The sequence below is a fragment of the Canis lupus genome, chromosome 30 (genome assembly GCF_003254725.2).
Source record: "Canis lupus dingo isolate Sandy chromosome 30, ASM325472v2, whole genome shotgun sequence".
Lineage (NCBI taxonomy): Eukaryota > Metazoa > Chordata > Mammalia > Carnivora > Canidae > Canis > Canis lupus.
This window is the reverse complement of record NC_064272.1, coordinates 33,504,555-33,530,480: the sequence shown is the minus strand read 5'-3', so window position 1 is coordinate 33,530,480 and position 25,926 is coordinate 33,504,555. Positions and strand designations below refer to the sequence as shown.

The following is a 25,926-nucleotide window of genomic DNA, read 5'->3' as shown; positions in this document are numbered from 1 at the left end:
TAGATGTGTTGGCCCCATTTCACAGATGAGCAAACTGAGGTTCAAGAAGGATGAATAAGCGACCTGCCCAGCTGCATCATTTGTAGGACCCAGTACAGAACGAAATCATGGGCCACCCCCCACCCCTTGTTCCAAACTCAGTAAGAACTTCAAGACAGTGACAGCAGAGTGTTAAGGCAAGTGTGAAGTCCCCTCAAACGCCCAGGACTGGTCCCATGAAGCGGGTCTGGGCCTGAGCCCCAGGCCCCCGAGCACCCCTTCCACGGAGCGTCCTCTCCCACCCCGCTGAGGCACAGCGGCCAGGTACCTGGAGTAGCAGGAGAGGCCGGTGCTGACGATGGTGTTCAGCACGGCCAGGGTCACGTAGTAGTCGTGGAAGGTGGTGTCCACCATCACGTCCGGGATCGAATAGGCCGAGTAGGCGATGGCTGAGCCTGCGGAGGCAAAACCAGCTTTGGGCCAGAAGGCAGGACGCAGCAGAGCCCGGACCTCCGGGGAGGACCCCAGCAGCAGCCTCACGGCCCAAGAGCATCCTTGCTGGTGCCACGGCCTCTCCCAGAACGTGCGCCCTTTCTTCTCCACTACCCTGATCCTACCCCGAGAATTCAGTTTGAGCCCGGCCCTGCTCCCAGAGCTTTACACACTCACATAATCTTAAGAATCACCCTCTAACATAAACCCGCGCACTTCTCCTCCTTTATAGATGATGACAAAGAGGCACAGAGAGGTTTAGCAACCCACCTGGCGGGCACACAGCTAGAAAGCGGCGAAGCCAAGCTTCCGCCCAAGGCAGTTCAGAGACAGTCCCCCACCTTTTAACCCCAAGCTCTGGTCCATGATGACACCTCAGGGTGTTCACATTTTCTGAGCGTGCACATGTCACCTGCCGCTGACACGGGGTGCCCCTTGGGGAAAGACGGACACGGCAGGGAGGGAGGGCCCTTGCCAAGGCCAGGAGGTGGATGGTTATTGGGGGGCTCGATGGACTGGCCAGTTGAGAGTCAGGTGTAAGAGGCTAGCCTTGGTGTTTCACTGTGTCAGGTCTGGGAGTTTGTGACAGGAGGGCCACCTAAGGGCCCCTGGGAGACCCGTCTGCTGCAGCTTTTATATGAAAGAATAGGGGAGATCCCGGTCCTTTTCAAAGTGGCCAGGTGTGTCCAGGGGCCTGGACCAGAAGGCCTCTCCAGCTACCCTCACCAGGTCTCCTCTGGGAGAGGCAGCCACAGGCCTGTCAACCCAAGGCCTCAGGGGTCAGCCCTACGGTCACCTGTTATTCCAAAAACATAAAGAAAGCTGGAATCCTAGCTCAAGGCTGAGGCAGGCCTCAGCCTCGCAAGTTCAAGCTCTGCCTCTGACCTCACTTGACAGATGGAGCCTGGTGCAGCCAAGTGGCATTCCCAAGGTCACACAGGCAGAAAGAGCCAAAGGTCAGCAGGCTGCCTGTGGGATTTCAGCTGGGAAATCCCCCCCTCCTGGGGGACCTACTCTTCCTCAGCCTGGTAGGAGTGGGAGGTTCTCAGTCTGGACCAGGATGCGCTCTCTCTGTGTATGCTGGCTGCAGCCAAGGTGCATACCCCACTCGGCGGGCCATGCAAGAGCAGAGGGAGCCTCAGACCCTGCCCGAAACTGCAGTGGGAAGCGAAATGACTTCTAGTAAGAAATACACACTTGGTCTTCTGCACTGTTTCTGGCACAGAGCGACTAAAACCCCTGGAATTTCCTAAGCCTGAGAGCCAGGAAGGTGTCTTTTGTTGCATTAACAAGGTGACTTTGGGAAGCACTTAAGGATGGGGGCCTGGTTGTCAGGAGAACCAGGGGGTTGCTAAAGGGTTGGGACTTTTTTCTTTCTTTTTTTTTTTTTAAAGATTTTATTTATTTATTCATGAGAGAGACAGTCTCCCTGCGGGGAGCCCCATGCAGGACTCGATCCCAGGACCCCGGGATCATGACTCGCCCAAGGCAGACACTCAACCACTGAGCCACTCAGGTGCCCCAAGAGTTGAAACTTTCAATCCCACACCCCTGACCTCTGGGAGGGGAGAGGGCCAGAGGCTGAATCAACTGCCAATAGCCAATGACTTCATCAATCACCACTAATGAAGTCTCCATAAAAACCCAAAAAGAGAGGTTCAGAGAGCTTCTGGGTTGGAGGCCACATGGTGTTTTGGGGAGGGCATGGTCTTGTGGGACTGAGCCCTTAACCTGTGGGAAGTGATGCCATCCCCAGGTGGACGGTGTCAGAAATGAGTGGAACTGTAGGACACCCAGCTGGTGCCGGGGAACTGCTCGGTGGTGTGGGGAACCGTCCCCCACCCACACACATGTCGTAATTGGTGCTCAGACCCCTGTAGAGGGCTTTCCAGTGAGCAGGAATAGAGGCAGCTTTGGATTCCAGGCTAGGGAAAGCTAACAGCCTCTTTGAGGCAATAGGGAGCCATGGAAGGTTTTTGAGTGAATGATGAAGACGGCCAAAACCTAGTGAAAATGCACAGGATGGCCCGGGGGGCACAGCTGGCAACGAGGAAGTGGGAGCTGATGCCACCTGCAGGGAACCGCGGGTTTCCACAGGGTACAAGTGAGAACAGGAAGGAGGGGTGGCTGCAGACAGAGGGGTGGGGGGTCTGGGCTGGAAGCCCTGAACACCCCCATGCCAGGCACTAGGCCACCAGCCGTCCTCAGGAAGCCATTCTGAGCAAGGAGCAGAAATGAAGGGATGATGGGCAAGCCTGGGGCCCAAAGCTTCGTGGAGGGGGTCCCGGTCTGGGGGCCCCACCCGTGGGAGGGAAAAAGGAAGTTCCCAGGTAAGGGCATGTGGGAGGGTGCCAGACACTGAGGAGCTCTGACAAAGGCGGAGAGCCAGGGGTGGGAAAGGACACAGTCCAGGGCGGCAGCTGACCCGGGGGCTTTGGTTCGAACCCCGGCTCTGCCGTCTACAAGCTGCGAGGCCTGGGTAGCTTACCTTCATGCTGCCTCATTATTCCCACCTGCAGTGCAGGGATAACGACTGCCCCCATCCCAGGGGCTGATGTCAGGGTTGAGGACGCGATCGTGGTCAAGAGCTACCCTCTGAGGCTTACCGAGTGCCGGGCACTGGGCTGCGCGCTCCACGCGCAAAACTCACTCCAACTTCACGTCCTCCTATGAGGAGGCTATGATGCCGATTTTGTGGATGAGAGGACTGGGGCTTAGGGAGGTTAAGGAACTTGCCCAAGGTTCAGGTGGTCTCGGCAGCTGACGAGCACTGTATTATGCCGCCCCTCGTGATGTGCATCAGGTGCTGTCGGGTGGTGACTCCCAAATGCCTGCTCTTACCATGAGTCCGGGCAAGTGATGTAAGAGCTGAGGAAGCCTCTAGACTAAGGAGTTCAAGCTTCACCTGGGGTAACTGGGAATCCCAAAAGGTCTTATGTGGTAGGGGAGCCATGGTTAGAAGATGCTGGAGAAGCCTCCCCAGGGAGTAGGGGGGGGAGTGGGAGGGGCAGGAGGTGGAGAGGAGGCTGTTGTAATGGTGCAGGGGAGTGGCAGGAGGGTCTGAGTGAAGCCCACGAAGGGGAGCGATCTGAAGAATACAGGGAAGAGAGCCACCCGAATGCGTGGACAGGACGGTAGGGGCATGAGAGGGAGGGGAACCCGAGGGCTACTTCTAGATTCTGACTTGAGAGACCAGGTAGGGGTGGCACACTAGCCGGGGAGACACTGCAGGAGGCGGAGTGGATGTGCGTGGTGGGGGTGGGAGGATGGGATGTGGACTGTCTTGGTCCCAGGGCTGGACGCAGCGTGGACCTCAGGCTAGAGGTAAGCTAGAGACGGGTCTGGGAGTGCCTGGTCCAGGGGTGTCAGGGGATGGTGTGGGATCACCCCGAGGCCGGACCACACAAGAGCTTGCCGGCTGCCAGGAGAGCAGACGAGGGGAGCCAGCAGGAGAGAATGAGAACCCGGACAGGCAGGGGGGGAACCGGGAGTGATGTGACAGGGACCAGAGAAAGGGAGGAGGTCTGGGGAGCACTGAGGGACCCCTGCATCAGAGGCTGGCCAGAGCACCCAGAAGAGAAGCCCTTGTGGCTGCACGGGTCGCGCAGGCTGGGCCCCAACAGCCACGCTGTAGTCAGTGGTGAGGACTGGACAGCAGAGCACTGAGCAGTGGGAGGTGACACGGTAACGCCTGTGTGTGTGTGTGTGTGTGTGTGTGTGGCCTGCAAAGGGAGGGAGGGGAGGAAATGAGGGAGGCAGGCTCCGCACACACTCTTGGACCAGGGGAGACAGGGCCTCCGCTTCCATACCCGCAGCAGGAGCGGGAGGCAGAGGAGGCCAGAGCCGGGATACTTGCGGACAAACAGATGCCCACGAGGAGGGGGCCACAAGGAGGGGGCCCCGTAGTTGGAGGGAAAACCCCGAGGAGGCTCAGGTGTCAACCCTCAGCCTCGCCTGCTTTGGGCTCACCCCTCTGTTCCATGGCACTTGGAGCAAACGAACTCTAAGCCTCTCGACAAGCGGGGTTCGGGGCCCCCTTCTCTGCCAGGCAGGACAGAGACCAGCACTGATGTGCAGGGCTGGCTCACCCCGGACTGTGACGGCAGATTATGTTCTCCGAGATCTCGCAGGCAGATCGCAGGGGTCTCGGTCCCCATCCAGGGGCGGCGGCGTCCCCCTGGTGGCTGGCACCTGGTCGTGGTGGCAGCCTACACGCCGCACGGGCCGGCCCAGCCCACAGATCAGGGCCTTTGTCCCCCCCCCACCGCTCCCCAGAATCTGTTAACATCTGCCAGCACCCCGGGGGACAGGTTGGTCACAAAACGCTCATCAGGAGCCTGGACGGGGCACAGGCAGTGACTCTTCTAAGCCCATCAAAGCGTCCCGGGGGACAGGGGCGGACGCAGGGCCCCACGTACCCAGGCTGAAGAGGTTGACGGCCCCGTAGTCCAGGAAGTAGCAGATGTGCCGGGCGTTCCTGGACATGGAGCTGAAGGTGTGTGCACAGCTGGACGCAAGGGGGTACACGCAGCTGGTGCCCATGTACACGAACAGCGGCCAGGAGTAGCTGTCGTTCTGGATGTCTGTCACGTACAAGGCGGTCACAAACCTCCACACGAAGAACCTGGAACACAACGCGGCCCGCTCGACCTCCGTGGCTGGGGGCTCCTCTTGTACACCTCCCGGGACCATCTGCTGCCTTCCACTCCCCTGGGATGACTGACCCCGTGTGTTCTCACTTTGCTGAAATGCTACGAGCGAGGGAGGGTGACGGGGATCCCTTCTCGGTTGGAAATGGGCAGAAGGAGAAGAGGAGAGCCTTTGGACTTAGCCAGTGCCGTCCACTCCCCACCTTGCAACGACAGGATCTCCCTCACAGCCTCTTGCCTAAGGGATCCTCCAGGCTCAGCTTGCATGAGTCCCGGGATGGGGAGCTCACCACCCCTCAAGGCAGCTCTGCATGTGGAAAGTTCTTCACTGAGCTGATACCTGGTCTCCCGGGGACATATCTCCGTGTGATGGGCCCCAGCTCTCCTCGACAGGACCATAGGAAACTAGCCCATCAAATACCTAAGGCAGTCTTCATAACCCCTCCCACCTCTTTGAACCTTACACCAAATAACGCCATTGCATTCAACCACTCCCCAGAACATCCATATGTGGCCTGGTCACCATCCCTGTGGTTCGTCTATGTCCCCTTGCAGGAAGGTTCCTCAAACAGATGCAACCTTCCAGGGCCGGGGCCGGGGTGCCTGAGGGTGGGTGCCTGAGAGTCTAGAAGACAACAGGATGTTTTCTCTCTCCTCTCCATGCTATTCCTCCCCTGACGTTGCAATCGTCTTTCTGATTGGCCTGGTCCCAGGCTGCATCTCCACTGAGCCTTGGTCTCTGGGTCCACCCCCACGCAGAGCCACAGGACCATTCTGCACCACATCTGCCTCACCCATGACCCAGGCAAGGTGGGCCTGGCTGCAGAGCTGCTCACTCCCACAAACCAACTGCTCCTAGAAACCCAGCCCCTCCGTCCACGGGCTTTCCCGGGGAAGGAGACTGCAAAGCTTTTCCCACAGGAACCCAAGGAGCATCCCTCCATCTTCTGGCTACACTTACGATCTTTTTCCTCCTGTCTCAGCAAAAACAGAGCTGAAGCTATTTGCTCTTCTTAAAACCTAGCATCTCCAGATGATTCCCTGGCCCCACTTCCTTAGGGCATCTTACTCCAGGCTCCCCCTAGCCCTCCTCACTCAGTGTTGCTCGGCGGTGACCGTCTCTCAGGGCCTGGCAGGGTCAGGGGGTTGTATGCAGCAGTGTGCCTCAGCCGGAGTGGCTCAGCTTCAGGACAGCTAAGAAGTCACCCCACAGGGGTCTGTGCACAGGAGCTCAAGACCCATAAACAAGCATGGTCAGGCCAGCGTGCTCCTGGCAACAACACAAACTTTAGAACCGTTGGAATCACCTGCGGCTCATCCATAAAATGGAACACCACCTGAGAGGCTTGTGGGTCAGGGAAGAGCAGCAGGAAGAGAGAACAAGGGGCCAGGGGTGTGCACACCACAGGTGCTCACGTCTCCAGAGGAGCTCTAGGAAGACCAGCAAGAAGCAGGTGATCCGGCAGCTCCGGGGAGAACGGGGGCCAGGGGAAGACACTGACTCTAGCCCCATCTGCAAGTTACACTTCGTAAGCATGTAGACTTTTTACTTAGGTTTACTTAATTTAAAATCACACACACACACGATGACAAATGACCTCCTGGAGCAGGGTCTTGAGGCCAGCCGAGAGCTTCCTTACAATCACCCTATTGCACCCAGGCCTGCTCTCTCGTCTCTGGGGAGGCGTCTGGCACCAGCCTTCCCCTGCAGTTTGGCCCTGGATCTGTCTTCTGACTTCTGATCACGCACTGCCTTCCTTGAGCCCTCTCTGTGTGCGGCTCTCTGGCTATTCTCTTGGCTTCTGGACTGGGGACAGGGCTTCCCATGCGATGTAAGCAAGCCACCCCCTTCCCCGGGCCACAATGATGTCGGCCAACAGTGGTCTTAGCGGGCCTCTGAGCTCAAAGCTGCTCCATTAAAGTGCTGCCTGACCAAGTGCCTCCAGCCACTGTGGCCCTAGAATGATCCCAGGGCTCCCACAGCTCCATGCCCAATGCCCTTTCCAATGCTTTCCCCCATAATCCTCATGGCAACCCTCAAGACAATCACTCTGCTTTACAGATGGGAAAATGTGAAGCTCAGAGAGGTTAGGTGACTTGCTCCAGCTCGTGACACTTTAACCATGGTTTCTGAGAGACTCAGAAAGCCTCCAAACTGAAGGTGATAAGATCAAATCAAGTCCCAGAGCAGGGAAAGATCGGGGAACCACCAAGAACTCCTTCAATTCTACTAGAATCTATATGCTAAAGCTCACCCCAGCTGCAGGCCCCAACATCCCCCAGTTCCACGCTCATGCACCATGAGGGAATCCCAAAAATCCCACCATGGAATCTCAGCCTTCTCAACCCCCCTGGGTTTTAAAGAAGCCCCAGTCCCCAGGGCTCCTGAATGGCATGGCCGGTCAAAAGGGCTGGAAGGTACCAGAAGGGCAGCAGGTGAGTCCAGATGTTGAGGGTCTCATTGGTCATTTGGAAAAGGCTGAGGACACAGGCAGTGGCGGAGCTCTGTGGATGTCGGTAGCCGAAGAGGATGCCCTGCTCATGGAACACCTGCAGGGGGAAGAGGAAGGAGAACCAGCATGAGGCCAGAGGGGGTGAGAAGGTCTCATGAGGAGCAGCTCTGGTGGTGCTGAGTGTTCTCCTAAGCTGTGCGCTTGAACACTTGACCCCAAGTCCCTGAGCTGTCCAACTGCCTCCCTCCCTTCCTTCTCTCGTCCTGCCCGTAGGTTCTACAACCCCATGTGCTTCAAGAAGCCTGTAGCTGGAGGAGGGAGCTGGAGTCCCCGGCTCCCTTTGGGAATCCGGCCAATCTTCGCATTTGCAGACATACTTACTCTTGTCATGAATAGTGCCTAAGAATCTGGTGTGGCGCCCTCTGCCTGGGGCCTACAGCCGGGTCATTGGGGGTCTTCACGGTTGGATGACATATACCGTATCTGGCCCTGCTAACATGCTCCAGATGTCAGGAGCTGGTGGGCAGATCTCTGAAGAAGATGCCCCCCCCGCCCCCCCCCGCAGTGCCAGGATATATTCACCAGGGTGCTTCATAAAGGCCTTTTGATGATGAAGACAGTGATGGTTGGCCTGGGATGCAGGCGGAGCAGGCGCTGCCACGGCCGGGCCCGCACAAGCCACCCCCTCCTCCACGCAGCCCACCCGGTGCATCCCTTGGTCACCACCCCCGAGAAGAAGGGTGGACTGGTGAGCTGACCTCTGGGTGTCAACCCCCCCGGAGGACTCCATTAGACCCCCCCGAACACATAATTGTGAAAATGAGGCCGGAGGGACAAAGCTCAGCATGCTCGACGAAGTGAAAACGAGTAGAATGTAAATTGTATTCCTGCCACCATTACAAGGATCATGGAAGTTTAAGGACACAGGCTGGGCAGAGGCTGTGAGGAACACAGCAAAGTGGAGACTTTGACTCGTTGAGACTTTCCTTCCCGTTCTGTGTTGATTTGAGCCAGGGTTTCTCAATCTTGACACCATGGACATCTCTGGGCAGGTAATTTTGTGTTGTGGGGGAGGGGGTGGCTGTCCTAGGCAACAGGTGAGCAGCACCCACAGCCTCTCCCTAATGATACCAGCAGCACATGCCCTCCCAAGCTATGACAACAAAAAATGTCTCCAGATAGCGCCAATGTCCCCTGGGGGCCAAGTGACCTCAGTTAAGGACCACTGACTTAGGGGAGGTGGGTGGGGGGAGGGGTAACTGGGTGACGGGCAGTAAGGAGGGCACGTGATGTGATGAGCACCAAGTTTTAGACTCTATATTGGCAAACTGAATTTAAATTTTTTCTTAAAAAAAGAACCACTGATTTAGAGGAATGCTGTCATAAGCTTTGAAAGGTAAATTAAAAATAAGTAGATTAATTGAGCAATATGATGACAATGATCACACTAGTAATCATAATAAAAATCGAGTCACAAGTACATTTTACGGTTTTCTCTGTGGTTTTCTGGGGCTGAGGGAGAAAGGGAAGACGGAGAATACCAACCTAGGCACCTGGCTCTCATCTGGATTATCCATTCAAAAGTACACAAGAGGGGGCGCCCCGGGGTGGCACAGTCTGCTAAGCACCGGACTCTTGGTTTCGACTCAGGTCGCGATCTCAGAGTCATGAGATCGAGCCCTCTGTTGGGCTCTGCCCTGGGGGTGGAGTCTGTTCGAGATTCTCTACCCCTCTAATCTCCCCTCCCCTCTTTCTCAAATAAATAAATCTTAAAAAAAAAAAAAAAAAGTACACTATAGGTAACATGTACTATGTCTTGAGGTTCTGAGTCAAGTGGGGAGAGTGAGGGGTTACCAGGGTAAAGAGTCAAATCTGGGCCACTGAGGTACCATGTGGCCTTGAGCAGCCACGACTCTCAGGGCCTGTGTCCTCACCTATAAAACCATGAGTATGTTCCCTTCTTAGTTCAGTTCTGGGTTCAACTGGTCAACCAGGGGGAGGGGGACCCATGAAGCTGGTTCACGGTCCAGTGAAAAAATACTATTTGAATTAGGTTTGGGTCTTAGTTGATTAAAGCGATTTGTTCCAGTTTTTGATTCACAGTTCAATCCTGCTGACATCCCCACTTTACAGTGGACGGGCTCCTGTCTCAGGCAGCAGGAATCCTGGCTTGCAGCTGCCCACCCCACCAGGGATGCTGACAGGCCCATGGCCTTCAGCCTTCAATCCATGTGAGGGGGGTGGGTTGTGCTCGGTGGGCAAGCAAAGGCTCTGTGGCCGAAACTGGGGATCATGCCATCTCATATTTCTGTCTTCACTTTATTAAAAAGATTTTGTTTTTTTAAGGCATTGGCCTCTTATTAAAACACAAAGGCTCCAGAAAGGAGCCACTGTTACTGATGATTCACGCCCTCACATGAAAGTTTAGCAAATCCTGTGTAGGAGGAGATCTCATGATAAGAGGCCTGCAGAGTGCTGGACACATGGAGGGTGACGGCACACAGGGCGGGGCTGTGGGACAGCTTAGACATGGGGCTCACAGAGGGGCAGTGGGTGGACGGGAGCTGGAGGGGGAGACTGCCTACATTTTGCCCAGGGTGATGCAGGGTATGACTACTGTTCTCTTTGGATCCTGAATTTTGGGAAGCAAGAGAAGATGCCAACACAGTCGAGAACCAGAGGAAAATAGAAGGGCTGGGAAATTCGCAAACTGGACAACTTGACCACACTTAGGAATCTTGCCCTAGACCTGGGGAGGCCAGCTGACAACCAACATCAGGACTAGGCCTATATTAAAAGAATCTTCTCTGATCTGCTATCCTGCACCCAGACCTGGATGGGAAGCCCACTAGCCATGCCATAGATGCAGGATTTCAAGCAGCTCCTCCAAAAAATAAAAATAAAAAAGGACAGATAAAGAATGGATAAAAGAAATGTGTCTTGGGGCACCTGGGTGGCTCAGCAGTTGAGGGTCTGCCTTTGGCTCAGGTCATGATCCCAGGGTCCTGGGATCAAATTCCGCAATGGGCTCCCTGCATGGAGCCTGCTTCTCTCTCTGCCTATGTCTCTGCCTCTCTCTGTGTGTCTCTCATGGGTAAATAAATAAAATCAAAGAAAGAAAAGAAAAGAAAAGAAAGGAAAGGAAAGGAAAGGAAAGGAAAGGAAAGGAAAGGAAAGGAAAGGAAAGGAAAGGAAAGGAAAGGAAGGAAGAAAGAGAAAGAAAGAAAGAAAGAAAGAAAGAAAGAAAGAAAGAAAGAAAGAAAGAAGAAAGAAGAAGAAAGAAAGAAAAAAAAAAGAAAGAAAGAAAGAAAGAAAAAGAAAGAAAGAAGAAAGAAAGAAAGAAAGAAAGAAAGAAAGAAAGAAAGAAAGAAAGAAGGAAAGAGGGAAGGAGGGAAGGAGAGAGGGAGGGAGGGAGGGAGGGAGAAAGGAAGGAAGTTAGTTAGAAAGGGAGTCCTTTAGTCCCAGAAGAGCAATGTTCTGACTTTCCCCTACCCTCTCCAACTTGAACCTCAGTTTATTAAGCCAAAATGCTAGATGGACTCTTGCTCTAATCCCCTCCGAGCACGGGAAAGGAGTGGCATTCTCTCCATCTTCCTCTCTGACCTTGCCAAAGTGCTCTGCATAGGGTCGATCTTAAAAGAAGATATCTCCATAAATCTAAACAAATGAAACACTGAAAACAATTTTGCATTCACACCCAGTCCAGCCCCAAAAGGCAAATAGCAATCACTGCCTCAGTGCTCCATAGCTGGGTCTCATTCCTAAGCACCCCCAGGTTAGCAGGTGCTGGCTAATTTGCGCAGTGGAATTGATTTGTAGGATTCCACCTCGCATCCCTGGTTGCAGGCTAGGCAGTTTAATGTGAAATGAAATCAAATTATGTGCAGCCTATTATTCAGAAGTGAGAACCCCCAGGTACCTGGAGTGGAGGGGTATAGCAGTGGGTTTTCCTTTTAGTGCCTGCCAAGGCTTGGCTTCCAGGAAAGATGCTGCGCATCTGCCAGCTGACGCCTGGAATTCCACCGTGCCCATTTTCAAACCTTGGTTTCTAGCTATTATGCTGCAAATCACCTGGGGAAAATCATGGAGCATTCTGGCTAGCAATAAAGAGCAGATTCTGACAGCAGGCAGAGTGGGGGTCAGGTGGCAATCTGCACTTGCCATCCAGATCTCAAGCCGTCCTCATGACCTGGTGAGGGACATGTCCCCATTTCACAGAGAAGGAAACTAAGGTCCAGGAAGGTTAAGACATTTTTCCAAGCTCCCGGGAGGAGGAGCAGCCAATGTGAAAGCCGCATGTATACAAACCTCAGTCTTAGTTTGCACAGTCTCTTGATACTATCATGCTGCCTCTCGGAAGGGCTCTTAGCCTACAGTGTGATTGTGGACTGTCAGGGATTCCTCTGAGCTTCCGTTTCTTCTTCAAAATGTGTCACAGGGCAGCCTGGGTGGCTCAGTGGTTTAGTGCCGCCTTCAGCCCAGGGCTTGATCCTGGGGGTCAGGGATCGAGTCCTGCATCAGGCTCCCTGCATGGAGCCTGCTTCTCCCTCTGCCTGTGCCTGTGCCTCTCTCTCTCTCTCTCTGTCTCTCATGAATAAATAAATAAAATCTTTAAAAAAAAAAAAGTGTGTCACAGGCTGAATCATGCCCCCACAAAACTCATATGTTGAGGCCTGAACCCCCAGTACCGTCAGAATGTGACTCTATTTGGAGACAGGGTCCTTAAAGAGGAGACTGTGTTAAAATGAGGCTGTTAGACTGGGTTCTGGTCTTATGTGACTGGCATCCCTCAGAAGCAGAGAAGACCCAAGGGGTGTGCGGGCACAGGGGAAGGACCATGAGAGGGGGCTTCATGGAGGCCGCATCCACAAGCTAATGGGAGAGGCCTCGAGAGAACCAACCCCACCAGCACTTTGATCTTGGACTTCCAGCCTCTGGAACTGTGAGAAGTCAAAAGTAATATTGCTCAATTCCCAGGCTGTGGCACGCCGTGATGGCCACCCGAGCTGGCTAAGACACGCGGGGGGGTGTGTGATGATGTCTCTACATAGGCGTCTCTCAAACATGCTTCCACAGGCATGGGCAGATCACCTGGGAATCTTGCTGCTATTTGTTGGGACTTAGGATCTCAGTTAAAATACTGTAAAACCACTTGTGCACAACTCACACGCAATGACTAGAACTACACAGATAGGTTGATGTAACAGCCAACCACTGCAGCCAACCACTGTCGGTATTCAGCAATGACAGGTGAATGTCATTTAGAACACCAGTGTCCTGTTTTTAAAAAAATAAGTGTCCGACGTTCAGTCAAGCATGAGGATGGCTTTTTGTGCATGTGCCACAACATTTATAGAAAATGAAGCTAAATTTCTTCTAGCTGAACATAAAAGATGGATAAGAATTAGCTAGCCAAATTACATCTCCCTACCCAGGATGGAGGATCCAAAGGATATTAGTAATTTAACAGACAATATAGTGAGGGGAAAAAAGACACATAGAATGTCTTTAAAAAATTAATATTGCTCAATTCAGGTAGGGTGTGTCAGGGTGAAAAGTCCCGTTGAATGACAAGCACTATACCCAGCACAGACCTACAGATGAAGCAAGGAAGTTGAAACAATGGCTCGTTCCCTTGGTTTTACATCTGTTGTAAAAATGCAGTCTTTGATTTAAGAACTAGGAAAGCAATTTTCAATTTTAGGCCCTGATTTAAAAATCTGCCATGAGGGATCCCTGGGTAGCGCAAGCGGTTTGACGCCTGCCTTTGGCCCAGGGCGCGATCCTGGAGACCCGGGATCGAATCCCACATCGGGCTCCCGGTGCATGGAGCCTGCTTCTCCCTCTGCCTGTGTCTCTGCCTCTCTCTCTCTCTCTGTGACTATCATAAATAAATTTTAAAAAAATTTTTTTTAAATAAAATAAAATAAAAATAAAACAATAAAAATCTGCCATGAGTTAGGTTGTGGTTAACAGTATAACATGATCAGAAAGTCCATGGCAGGATGAATAATGGCCTCCCCCCCACCCAAAGATGTCCATGCCCTAATCCCAGAAACCATGAACATGCAAAGTTAATATGGCAAAGGGGAACTAAGGTCGGAGATGCAATTAAAGCTGCTCATCAACTAGCCTTAAAACAGAGAGATGATCCAGATTATCAGGTGAGCCTGGTGTAATCTCGGGGTCCTTTAAAAGTAGGAGGAGGCAGAAAAAGAGGGGGCAGAGGGAGATGTAGCCATAGAAAAAGGGTCAGAGAGCAGAAACTGTGTCTTATTCATGAAAGACACAGAGAGAGAGGCAGAGGGAGAAGCAGGCTCCATGCAGGGAGCCCAATGTGGGACTCCATCCCAGGACCCCAGGACCACACCCTGAGCCAAAGGCAAATGCTCAACCCCTGAGCCACCCAGGCATCCCTAAGAATATTTTTTGATAATTCCACTTGCCTCGCCTTAACAGAACTGAGCGGAATCTCAGAAGTTTCTCCCAAATGAAATTAATTTTAAAACAAAACAAAACTACGATTCAGTGACTTAAGAATAGTGGTCTAATTTTGAGTCACTGTTAATAGAACACAAATTATGTGATAATGTTGATTACAGCAATGTAACCCATAATTTTGCTGAAATAAAGACAAAAAATAAATTTAATGAAACATATACTAATTTATAAATTATGCACGTTTTTTATTACTCATCCAAACACCACTAATCCATCAACATGACATCCAGATCTGTACAACAATTGGTAAATGTAGTTGTCTCTGACATTTGCTTTTGCTATATAAAAATTAGAGCTTTACATATACTCTTTTGTGGTTATGAAGGGAAATTTGTCAAGGGAGAATAGAACCATTCTATATAACTGTTTCTAGCTCCGTATGTAACTTTTACACATTCAGACATACAGTCTGTGGTCTCCATGGTTCTCCTGATTCAGACCCAGGGCATGTTAGGAGCAGACCCTCTCTCATCAGATCATCGTGAGAGGACTGCAGGATCAAGATTGCCAACCCCATTTTACAGATAAGGAAACTGAAGTTCAATGGGAGAAGTTTCCAAGGTCATAATTAATAGCAGAACCAAGATGCAACCACTAGTCCATTGGCTTGCAAAAGCCCATCACATCCACTGCACCTATGCTAGTGAAACAAGTGATTGCTATAGTTGACAAAAATGCTAAGTGTTAAGCAGAGTTCTCAGAAGGGAGAGATCACTGGACCCAGAATGATGGAAGAAGAACCAGGAAGAATGGCTGGGGGCCTTCTGGCTTGGGAAAGAATGATGGTCAATTAGATGTCATAAAGGATCCTTCTAACTAAAACAATTAAAATGCTGGATGAATTCTGCACCGTATGCTGGATAAATGTATCAGCAAGATGGCATAAAAGCAAGGAAGTCACCAGGTTCCCTAACCTACCTTTCCCTAAAAGGTAACCAGGAGCCCCATGTGGGAAGCTGCCTTCAGCATCAGAATTTCTGCTGCCAGGCTCTGCAAATAAGAGATGAACCCCAAGGCCCATCAAAGACAGGCCTTGCCGGGGTCCTGGGGTAGCTCAGCTGGTTAAGCATCTGCCTTTGGCTCAGGTCACGATCCTGGGGTCCTGGAATCGAGTCCCACATCGGGCTCCCTGCTCAGCTGTGACCCTGCTTTTTCCTCTGCCCTTGCTTGTGCTCTCTCTCTCTCTTTCTCTGTCTCAAATAAGTAAAAAAGTCTTAAACACACACACACACACACACAACGGCAGATCTTGCCAATGAGGCTAGGACTCTAAAGATGAGAGAATGTGAAATAAATCCCACCAGGCAGAAGGAGAATAAGGAAAGCTGTCTTTCTGAAACAATCTCTACCCAGCATTCAGAACCGTCAGCTAGATTTCATATGGGTTTCTGATCCAAACCCACATTACCTCTACGGTCCAAGAAATCTCAAGTGGTAAAATTAAAGTGGCTACAAACAGATAAAGGTCAAAGTTTTGTGGCTCCCTCCGGTAACAAAAGCAAATGCAAATCCTTTCTGGAGGTTTTTTTTTTTTTTAAAGATTTCTTTCTTTCTTTATTCATGACAGAGAGAGAGAGAGAGGCAGAGACACAGGCAGAGGGACAAGCGGGCTCCAGGCAGAGAGCCCGATGTGGGACTTGATCCCGGGTCTCCAGGATCACACCCTGGGCTGAAGGCGGCGCTAAACCGCTGGGCCACCGGGGCTGCCCAGGATTTCTGTTTTAATGCAAGCAGGCACACACCTGTAAACAAGGCCAGGCATCAGAAATGGCAAAAACCATGAATGGCAGAAAGAGAGATTGAGGAACAGGTACTGAAATATAAAGTCAGTATGTTCAGTATGTTTTAAAAAATAGCTTAAAAATAAGAATAAAAAGTAAACAGACTGGGGCACCTGGGTGATTCAGTCAGTTAAGTGTCTGCCTTTGGCTCAGGTCATGATCCCAGGGTCCTGGGATTGAGCCCTGCTTAGGGCTCCTTGCTCACTGGGGAGCCTGCTTCTCCCTCTCCTGTGTGTGTGTGTGTGTGTGTCTCTCTCTCTCAAATAAATAAACTCTTTAAAGGTAAAACAAAGAAAGAAAGGCAAACAAACTTATGAAGAACCTAATATAACTTGGAAGTTAAGAAACATTGAAATAAAAAATCATTGAAGGGATAAATAGCAGACTGGATCTAATTGAACAGAAAATCAGTAAACTGAAAGCAGATTCAAAGAAAGCAGTCCAGAGAGATTAAGAGGTAGATCTGAAAAATCAAATAAGAGACAGGGAATATTTCTCCAGAAAGAGAAAAATATAATGCTTTTGTTGGGATATTTGAAAACAAACTGATAAGCTTCTAGGATTTGAAAGTTGCTGGTCTGCAGATCCAGTAAGTTAGGTGTGGCAGGAACAACTGGTGCTCACCACATATTCCATTTACTTTCCTACATTTCTCAGACTTTTTGCAGTTGGTTTGGGGCCATGTGACTATTTCTGGTTAATGTCACATCTCAGCCACGGCAGTTCAAAGCAGGGTATCTTCTTGTAGTAGATACCACGATGCACTTAGGAGGGAACCCTTCCCTCCAGAACTGGGTCACCCATTCCTCTCTGGGAACTGCCACTACATTGACCATGTTATACTCCCTGCCCAGAGGCGGCAGACATATCCATTGATGATGGATATGAAGTCCTGACTTCCTCTTCTCTTTTGGGACAAGTATGAAGGACAAACCCCATTCCAGAACATTCTGTGTGATCAGCTGGGGCCTCACATTCCTGCCTAATACAATTTTTCTTGCTATAATAGCTGGAGCAATCACTAAACCAATAAATACAGAGCATATTCCTAGATATTAACTATAAAACAAGTGGAGGAGAAAATCAAATGTTAAAAGGAAAAAAGAAATAAGGATGTAAAACTCAATCCAAAGAAAGCAAGAAAAAAAAAAAAAAAAAAAAGAAAGCAAGAAAGGAAAGGACAGAGAAAATAACAAATAGAAACCACATAAGATGATCAAAATAAATGTAAATATATCAATAATCTTTATCAATATAAACAGACTAAACTATTCAGTTAAATGACAAATATTGTCAAACTAGATAAAACCCAATTGTGTGCCATTTACACAAGATACAGTTAAAATATAAGGACAAGGAGGGGTTAAAAGTCAAAGGAAGGAAAAAAATAAACTAGACAAATAACAAAAACAAAAAAGTTGGACTCACTATATGACTGCAAGACAGATTCTAAGATGAAAGCATTACTAGATAGCAAGAAAATCACTCCAAATAATAAGAAATTTACTGCACTGGGAAGATATTACATAAATCTGGATGTACCTAAAATATACAGGTTCAAAATACATAAAGCAAAAATTGACTTATATACAAGGAGCAATCCACAAATCTGCCATCAGGGTGGAAGATTTTAACATATCTCAATGACGGATACATCAAGCAGAATACAATTAGTAATAATATAAAAAAATATTTGGTCTGGGATGCCTGGGTGGCTCAGTGGTTGAACATCTGCCTTTGGCTCAAGGCACGATCCTGGGGTGCTGGAATCGAGTCATGCATCAGGCTCCCCACCCTGCTTCTCCCTCTGCCTATGTCTCTGCCTCTCTCTCTCTCTCTCTCTGTATCTCTCATGAATAAATGAATAAAATCTTTTTAAAAAAAACAATTTTACAGGACCCATATGCAATACTGCCCCCACAACTGAAGATTATATATTATTTTCAGGCACACTTAGAAGATTTATGCACATTGATCATGTGCTAAACCATAAAGCTAGTCTAAACAAATTTCCATGATGGGAATGATACAGAGGACACTGTCAGGCTGCAATCAATTACGTTAAATCAATAACAAAAACTCCAGACTTTTGGGAAATAAAAAAAATTCACACACACTTCTGAGCAATCGTAAGTTACATAAGAAATCAAAATGGAAATTAGAAATGAATTCAAACAGCACATGTAGTCTGCAGTTAAAGCAATACTTGAGGGAAATATATGAACTCAGTTGCTTACATTAGAAGGCAAAGTGATTAACTTAAGAAGTTAGAGCAGGAATAGCAAAAGGAACCCAAAGCAGAAAGAAAATAATAAAAAAAATAACAGACATTGGAGATATAAAATACATAACAGAAAGGCTCCACTGAGCCACAAATCCACCTCTTTTCAAATATTAAAAAAAAAAAAAAAGGCAAGCTGGCGAGATTAAGAGGAGAAAAAAACAAAACCACATGATTATGTCAATAGACACAGAAAAAGCATTTCATCTTTTTAAACTTCTTCAACCAGTAAAAGCCACAGCTAACACTCTAGTGGTAGAAAATAGAATGCTTTCCCCCTAAGATCAGGAACAACACAAGGATGTCTGCTCTCACCACTTCTATGCTTTATCGTGGCAGAAGTTCCAGCTAGGTCAACTGGATAAGGAAAAGAAACAAAAGGCATCTAGATAGGAAATGAAGATGCAAAACTGTATTTGCAAGTGATACAGCCTTACATACAGGAAATCCTAAGGATCTAAGAAACCAAGAACTAAGAAACTTTTAGAACTAATAAATAAGTTCAGCAAGGTTGCAGAAAGTAAGATCGATCCACAAAACTTAGTTTTCTTTTTATATGCTAGCAATGAACAATATGAAAGTGAATTTAAGGGAATAATTCCATGTACAGCAATATCAAAACCAATAAAATGCTTAGGAATAAATTCAACAAATTCTTTTCATGGTGTCAACCCGTGCACTGAAAACTACAAAATATCACTGAAAGAAATTCAGGATCTAAATAAATGCAAAGACATCCCATGTTCATGGATTAAAAGACTTAATATTGTTAAGATGGTAACGGTCCCCAAGTTGATCAACAGATTCAATGCGATCCCTAAAATAAATCCCAGCTGCCTTTTGGTTTGTTTTGCAGCAATTGACAAGCTGATCCTTAAATTCATACGGAAATGGGACAGCCCCGTGGCTCAGCGGTTAAGTGGTTTAATGCCACCTTTAGCCCTGGTTGTGATCCTGGAGACCGGGGATCGAGTCCCACGTCAGACTCCCTGCATGGAGCCTGCTTCTTCCTCTGCCTGTGTCTCTGCCTCTCTCTCTCTCTCTCTCTGTGTCTCTCATGAGTAAATAAATAAAATATTTTTAAAAATAAAAAAATAAATTCATATGGAAATGCAAGAGACCTTAAACAGTCAAAACAATCTGGAAAAGAAAAAAACAAAGTTGAAAGATTCACATTTCTCAAGTCTTACTATAACACTACAGTAATGAAGACAGTGTGGTACTGGCACAAAAACAAATCAACAGAATAGAAGTTAGAGTCCAGAAGTAAACCCTCACATTTATACTCAACTGATTTTCAGTAAAGGAGCTAAGGCAATTTACTGAAGAAGGAATAGTCTTACCAAGAAATGATGTTGGAACTACTTGATACCAACATATATATACAGAAAAAAAAAAGAAAGCTGGACTCCTGTCTCACACCACATGCAATAATTAGCTCAAAAATGGATCACAGATCTATATGTAAGAGATAAGATTCTTAGAAGAAAATATAGGAGCAAATCTTCAAGACCTTGAATTAACCAAGGATTCTTAAATATGACACCAAAATCACAAGCAAGAAAATGATTTAAAAAATAGATTAATAGCAAAATTTAAGATGTGCTTCAATACTTGCAAATGACATATCAGATAAAGGGCTAGTATCCAAGATCTATAAAGAACTTACTAAACTCAACAGCAAAGAAACAATCCAATTATGAAATGGGCAAAAGACATGAACAGAAATCTCACAGAGGAAGACATAGACATGGCCAACACACACATGAGAAAATGCTCCTCATCACTGGCCATCAGGGAAATACAAATCAAAACCACAATGAGATCCCACCTCACACTAGTGAGAAATGTGAAAATTAACAAGACAGGAAAACAACAAATGTTGGCGAGGATGTGGCGAAAGGGGAACCCTCTTGCACTGTTGGTGGGAATGTGAACTGGTGCAGCCACTTGGGAAAACTGTGTGGAGGTTCCTCAAAGAGTTAAAAATAGATCTGCCCTACGACCCAGCAGTTGCACTGCTGGGGATTTACCCCAAAGATACAGATGCAGTGAAGAGCCAAGACACCTGCACCCCGATGTTTCTAGCAGCAATGTCCACAATAGCCAAACTGTGGAAGGAGCCTCAGCGTCCATCGACAAATGAATGGATAAAGAAGCTGTGGTTTATGTACATAATGGAATATTCCTCAGCCATCAGAAACGACAAATACCCACCATTTGCTTCAACATGGATGGAACTGGAGGGTATGATGCTGAGTGAAGTCAATCGGAGAAGGACAAACATTATATGGTTTCACTCATACAGGGAATATAAAAAAGAGTGAAAGGGAATAAAGGGGAAAGGAGAGAAAATTAGTGGGAAAAATCAATGAGGATGACAGCACATGAGAGACACCTAACTCTGGGAAATGAACAAGCGGAAGTGGAAAGAGAGGTGGGAGGGGGTGGGGGTGACTGGGTGATGGGCACTGAGGGGGGCACTTGACGGGATGAGCACTGGGTGTTATGCTATATGTTGGCAAATCGAACTCCAATAAAAAAAATACTCACACACACACACACACACACACAAAAAAAAGACTTGTGCTTCAAAGGATACCATCAATAAAGTGAAAAGTGACACCTTGCACATCATCGCAGGCTGTCAAGAAAAATGTGACTGAACAATCAAAGGATCAGCCCATGCTCTCACTAGTTGCCGCCACTAGTGCTCTGTGGGTAGAAGCCAGCAGAGAAAATCGCAGCAGGCGACACAGCCCTGGGAGCACATGCGGGGCTTCCTGCGAGGCCAGCCTCGTTTCTGTCTGTCACCTGCCGTGTCCATTGTCGCTTCCCACCAGACAGCTCTGGCTGGTGTCCAACCGTCCCCTCGGAGCCACCTAGCTGCAGCCACCCAGCCACACACTGGCCACCTGCCCGCTCTTGAACTCTGCGCACAGGGCTGAGGGCGCCCAGGACTAGTGTTCCCGAGTGGAGAGGTCCCCCTTCATCTGGTCTCCTCCAGATCAAACATCCCACTGTGAAATAACACGTGTTCATCTTCCGTGAAAGAGGAAGGGACTCTGACAGTGGCAACAATGGTGTGGAGGAAATGATGCCTTCTCTGCCGGGGACAGGTGCGCCGGCCGGCTGGGGCTCACCAGCAGCCTGGCCTCACCGCAGACCCATTACCAATGCGGGTGGCCGATGCGTACAGGGGTCTCAGGGTGGCTGCATGGGAGCTCCGGGGCCCGGCAGTCCACGAGGGGGCCCGGGCCCAGGCCCGCGAGACCACCCTCCTCCTCGCCCCCAGCTGCACCTGGCCTGAGCCTCCTGCAAATGATAAGGACAAGGGCGGAGCCACACCCAAGGTGCTTCACCCCTGGCCTGCTTCCCAGCACCCAAGGGAGGGTCCCAAAGAAAATCCGACCCAGCTGGGAGCTGCTGGCTACATCCCTTTGGCTAGAGCGTGGAATCTCCATAAAGACTTCGCTTTGGGATAAAATACAGATGTCACAGGGAAGGGTTACAACATCAGCAGTTTCGGGATCGTTCCCATTTCCAGGTTCAGCGTCGGCGGGGGGCGCAGGAGATTGTCCTTCCCTGGGGTGGGGTGTCTATACAGAGCAGGCTGGCTGGAGCAAAGCCAGGAACCGCACCTCCACCCCACCCCCTCCCTGGGTGCAGAGACTGCACCCGTGTCACCACCCCGAACTTAACCACTGGACGACCCCACATACCTGGGGTATCTGATCGATGCTGAACAGCCGGGGGAGCTTGAGGCTCAGCATCTCGAAGCTAGGTCAGGAAGGCCACTGGCTGACAGCTGCTCCCCGTCACCCACTCAAAAGTTCTGACATGGCCTGGGGTGCCTGCGGCCCGCCGGTGCCCGAGCTGCTTCCCTAAAAGAGGACGGCAAGAAGAAGTGCAGTCAGCCTCAGCCCAATCCAGCCGGATCAAGGCTGTCAGGTTGTTTGACCAGGGAACAAACACTTGCTTGTGATGGCAAAATAATCAGGCTTCCTTAAAAACAGCAGCAAAACTATCAGACTGCTGAGTCATATATTCCAAGAGTGCGGGCGGGAGGTCATTAAATCATAATATGGGTAATCATGAAAGTGTGGGGCTGGAAGGGCAACAGAGGCCACCTGGTCCCCTCCCGTCGCGTACCAGGGCCAGAGGGGTGAAGGAGGTCTCTGAGGTCGCACGGCTAGGGGAGGGCTGGAGCTGCTGGCTCTCCGCTGTGTCGTGTGCTGCCCCTGGGCAGACTGTGTGATCCCGGGTGTGTGGCCACTCGGTGGGCAGAGGAGGACGAGGGCCATGCCCCAGATCGCCCAAAGAAAAGCAGCTCTTCCAGAAGGCCGACGGGAGCATGGCTGCCCTGAGACCCACTCAAGAACCAGACAGGCAGAGCCGAGGCACTAGCTGGAGACACAGCAACTTCAAGTAACCAGGCTGTTTAAATGCAGGATTAGGACTGCTTAACAGCTGTGAGTAATGTGAGCTAGAGGACCCCAACCCCTCAGGACGGGCCTAGGAAACAAAAACATCCAAGCTCGGTCTAGCAAAGAAAGAGCAGCGCTAGGAATTTACCCTGGTTCACACCTGTACCCCTCGTGTCACACCGACCACACCTGCCTGCAAGCAAAGCTACCTGCCCAGGTGCCTGGAGAGGACCCCTCCTGCTGGGATGGCTAGAAACTCAAGAGTGTACGCCTGGCTCCTCCCAGGCCTTTGGCAAATACTAGTTTAACACCATTCATGAAAGCAATGATGCTCGTCCTCTGAACTTGAAGTGTGTTTCGGTTTTTGTGGTTTGTTTAGACTTTTTGATGCTTATTAGAGTTCTTTATGCTCTATGTGTTATTATCTGGAAGTCTGTAGCAAAATACAATGTATTTGTGTTTCGCCGCTATAAATTTGCTTCTTTCTCAAAACCACTGATGTATTATTCACAACAGTCAAAAGAGGGAAACAATCCAAATGTCTGCCAGCAGATGAACGGATGAATAAAATAACAAAATATGGTCCAGGGACACAATGGAATATTACACAGTCTCAAACAGGAATGCCACGGTGATCGATGCTTCAACATCAGTGAAACTTGGAAACATCCACTAAAGGAAATAAGCCAGTCACAGAAAGGACAAATGTAGGATGCCTGCGTGGCTCAGTGGTTGAGCATCTGCCTTCGGTCCAGGGTGTGATCCTGGGGTCCTGTGATCAAGTTCTGTACTGAGCTCCCCGCAGGGAACCTGCTTCTCCCTCTATGTCTCTGCCTCTCTCTGTGTCTCTCGTGAATAAATAAAAAAAACTTAAAAAAAAAAAAACGGGGATAAATGTTGTATGATTCCACAATTACAAGGCACCTAGGGCAGGCAAATTGACAGACAAAAAAATAGATCAGAACCTGGGCTGGGGGAAGAAAGGGGTGTTGCTGTTTAATGGCGCTGGGTTTCTGTTTGGAATGATAAAAAGTTCTGGAAACAGCTGGTGGTGATGGTTGTGCAGCATTCTGAATGTGATATTGCTGAACTATACACTTAAAAATGGTTAAAACTGTCGATTTTATGTTGCGCATATTCCACCACAATGAAAGCTTGTGAAATATTTCCAAACTACGGAATAATAAAGAAAAGACTTTTTCTAGAAAATAATTTTTTTTTAAAGCACAGGTACGTTTCACCCAGGTTGAAGAAAATAAAAGTTAATACTGTGCAAACAGCAGCGATGTGAGTGGGCCCCGGCACACCTCGGTTCTCTCGGTTTTGCAGACCTAATCACCAAGACCCCCATACTCTCAGAAGCACCGTGAATCCACCTGGTGGCAGAACACGAGGCAAATGAAGGTCCCGTACTGTGGGGAACTCAGGCACACCAGGAAATCCTCAAACAATAATGGGACCAAGTCTGGTCTCCACAGTCCTGTCCACCTTGGTCCTCTTGTTCTCCCCCGAGTAGCCTCAATGTCACAGGCAGGACAAAGACAAGAAATGGTCGCCTACTCTCCCAGCACACGTCATCCAGACAGGATGACCACCAAACGCAAACATAAGGGGTGATGAGAGTAGCCTATGAATCACTTGTGTCTTCCTTCAGCCACTGAAGGCAAGTAAGTGAAAGGCTAAATGCGTAGTTGAGGATTCTCTGCAGCTTGAAAGACAAGGCACGAATTTAACAGATCTAAAAATGGTATGGGTTTGGGGCACCTGGGGTGGCTCAGTCGGTTAAGCGGCCCACTCTCGGTTTCAGCTCAGGTCCTGATGTCAGGGTGGTGGGATCAGGCTCTGCACTCAGCAGGGAGTCTGCTCAAGGATTCTCTCTCCCCCTCTCCCTCTGCTCCTCTCCCTGCTCCTGCACACTCTGACACTCTCTCTCTAAAATAAATAAATCTTTCAAAAAATTGCATAGGTTTGTGACACATAGAATAGAGGGAAGAAGGCATCTGCTATACCATTCTCGTCTTTCACTGCATAGGAAAAAAAAAAAAAAGATGAGTAAGACAGGCACTATCTCCAAGAAATGTATAAAGAAACAGATGCAGCACCCAACCAGATAGCACAAGTTACCCTAAGAAAAAGGCCAACTCACCCACTCTGACAAGCCTGTGCTGGTCACCTTGCCCCTCTGGACCATCTCATTCACCCCCACCATGGCCATCTCAGGAGACAAGGCAGGGCAGTTAAGGACCTGGGTGCTAGATTCAAGCCACTTGCATTCAGAGACTGGTTCATCATTTCCCGTGCAACCCTGGGGCAAGGAACATAACGCCTGTGCCTCAGTTCCCCTATTGGTAAAATAGAAATAACCATAATACTTTTTCATGGGGGTATCGTTATGATTAAAAGACAGAACTCATGTCAAGGGCCTGCCATAGAGTAAGGGTCCAACACACTTGCTATTATTATTAATTTTCAGATAGGAAAATTCATTTTCTATTTTACAGGCAGGAAAATGGAAGCTGTGGGACTTGGCCAAGACCCCACAGCTAGTGGACAGTAGGACTAGGATCTGATTTCTGGTTTCAGAAGAGAATGAACTTTGAATAAAGGGTCATGAAGTTCTTAGTACTAGGTCTTAATTTCCCTTTGCTCCTGAGACATGATGGACAATGCAGAGTGTTTACAATGATGTTTATAACCCAGCGGCTAAAGGACGGCCTTCCTTGTCTGATAATCAGATTGAGACAAACTCTCAGCTAAGACTTGACCTTGGCTCTTTCAAAAGCCAGAGATTTCTTAAGTCACGTCCTTCTGCTAAGGAAGTAGGAACTCTCCCATTAAACCATCATCAGGTTGCATCTGAAACAGAAACCTTTCTGTCTGTCAAAATTGTGAAACACCCCTGGATGATCATGGAAATTCAGAAAGTGTGACTGATGATTCATAGGTTGTGTTGTTAATTACGGCCAATATAATTGAACATAAAATGAACTCGCTGGTCTTTCTAGTTCCCATCACACACCAGGCTCTGAATAGTCACCAACACTATAAGCACCAGAGTATAATCTCCAGTATTTCCAACAGCCGCTTGGTTTGCTGTTTCTTTCTACAGAGGCCTAGAAACAAGAGCGAATAAAACAAAAAGGCTTCGGACAGTTCCCAAGTCAAAGCACAATGTGAAGCTTTGCCAAGATTTCAACAGCATATTGGTGTTCCATGTGAGATTTCATTTAAATGGGGGTTCCACAGCTTAAACATGTTTTAAAACAGCTAAAAGAGGGGAAAGGGGCTATAAACACACTCTCAAAGACCTGCCAAGTTCTCCTGAAATAGCCGTAAAAAAAAAAAAAGAAAAGAAAAGAAAAG

At 49.0% G+C, this 25,926-nt stretch overlaps 1 protein-coding gene across 8 annotated transcripts in view; it reads right to left on the bottom strand.

Annotated features, from left to right (window-relative positions):
* The window catches only part of PAQR5 (progestin and adipoQ receptor family member 5), a 69,973-nt gene that overhangs the window by 16,550 nt on the left and 27,497 nt on the right, over positions 1-25,926 (bottom strand). For 7 of the 8 annotated variants that reach the window (XM_035708622.2, XM_025472337.3, XM_049104028.1 and 4 more), the window contains 4 exons: positions 21,859-22,020; positions 7,543-7,670; positions 4,890-5,095; positions 308-434 (listed from right to left, as the gene is read on the bottom strand). In XM_035708622.2, coding sequence (XP_035564515.1) covers positions 308-434; positions 4,890-5,095; positions 7,543-7,670; positions 21,859-21,909 — 512 coding nt within the window. In that variant the 5' untranslated portion in view covers positions 21,910-22,020. Of the gene's footprint in view, positions 1-307; positions 435-4,889; positions 5,096-7,542; positions 7,671-7,954; positions 8,126-21,858; positions 22,021-25,926 lie in introns of those variants that run through there. The other variant, XM_025472341.3, reaches the window with a different exon arrangement.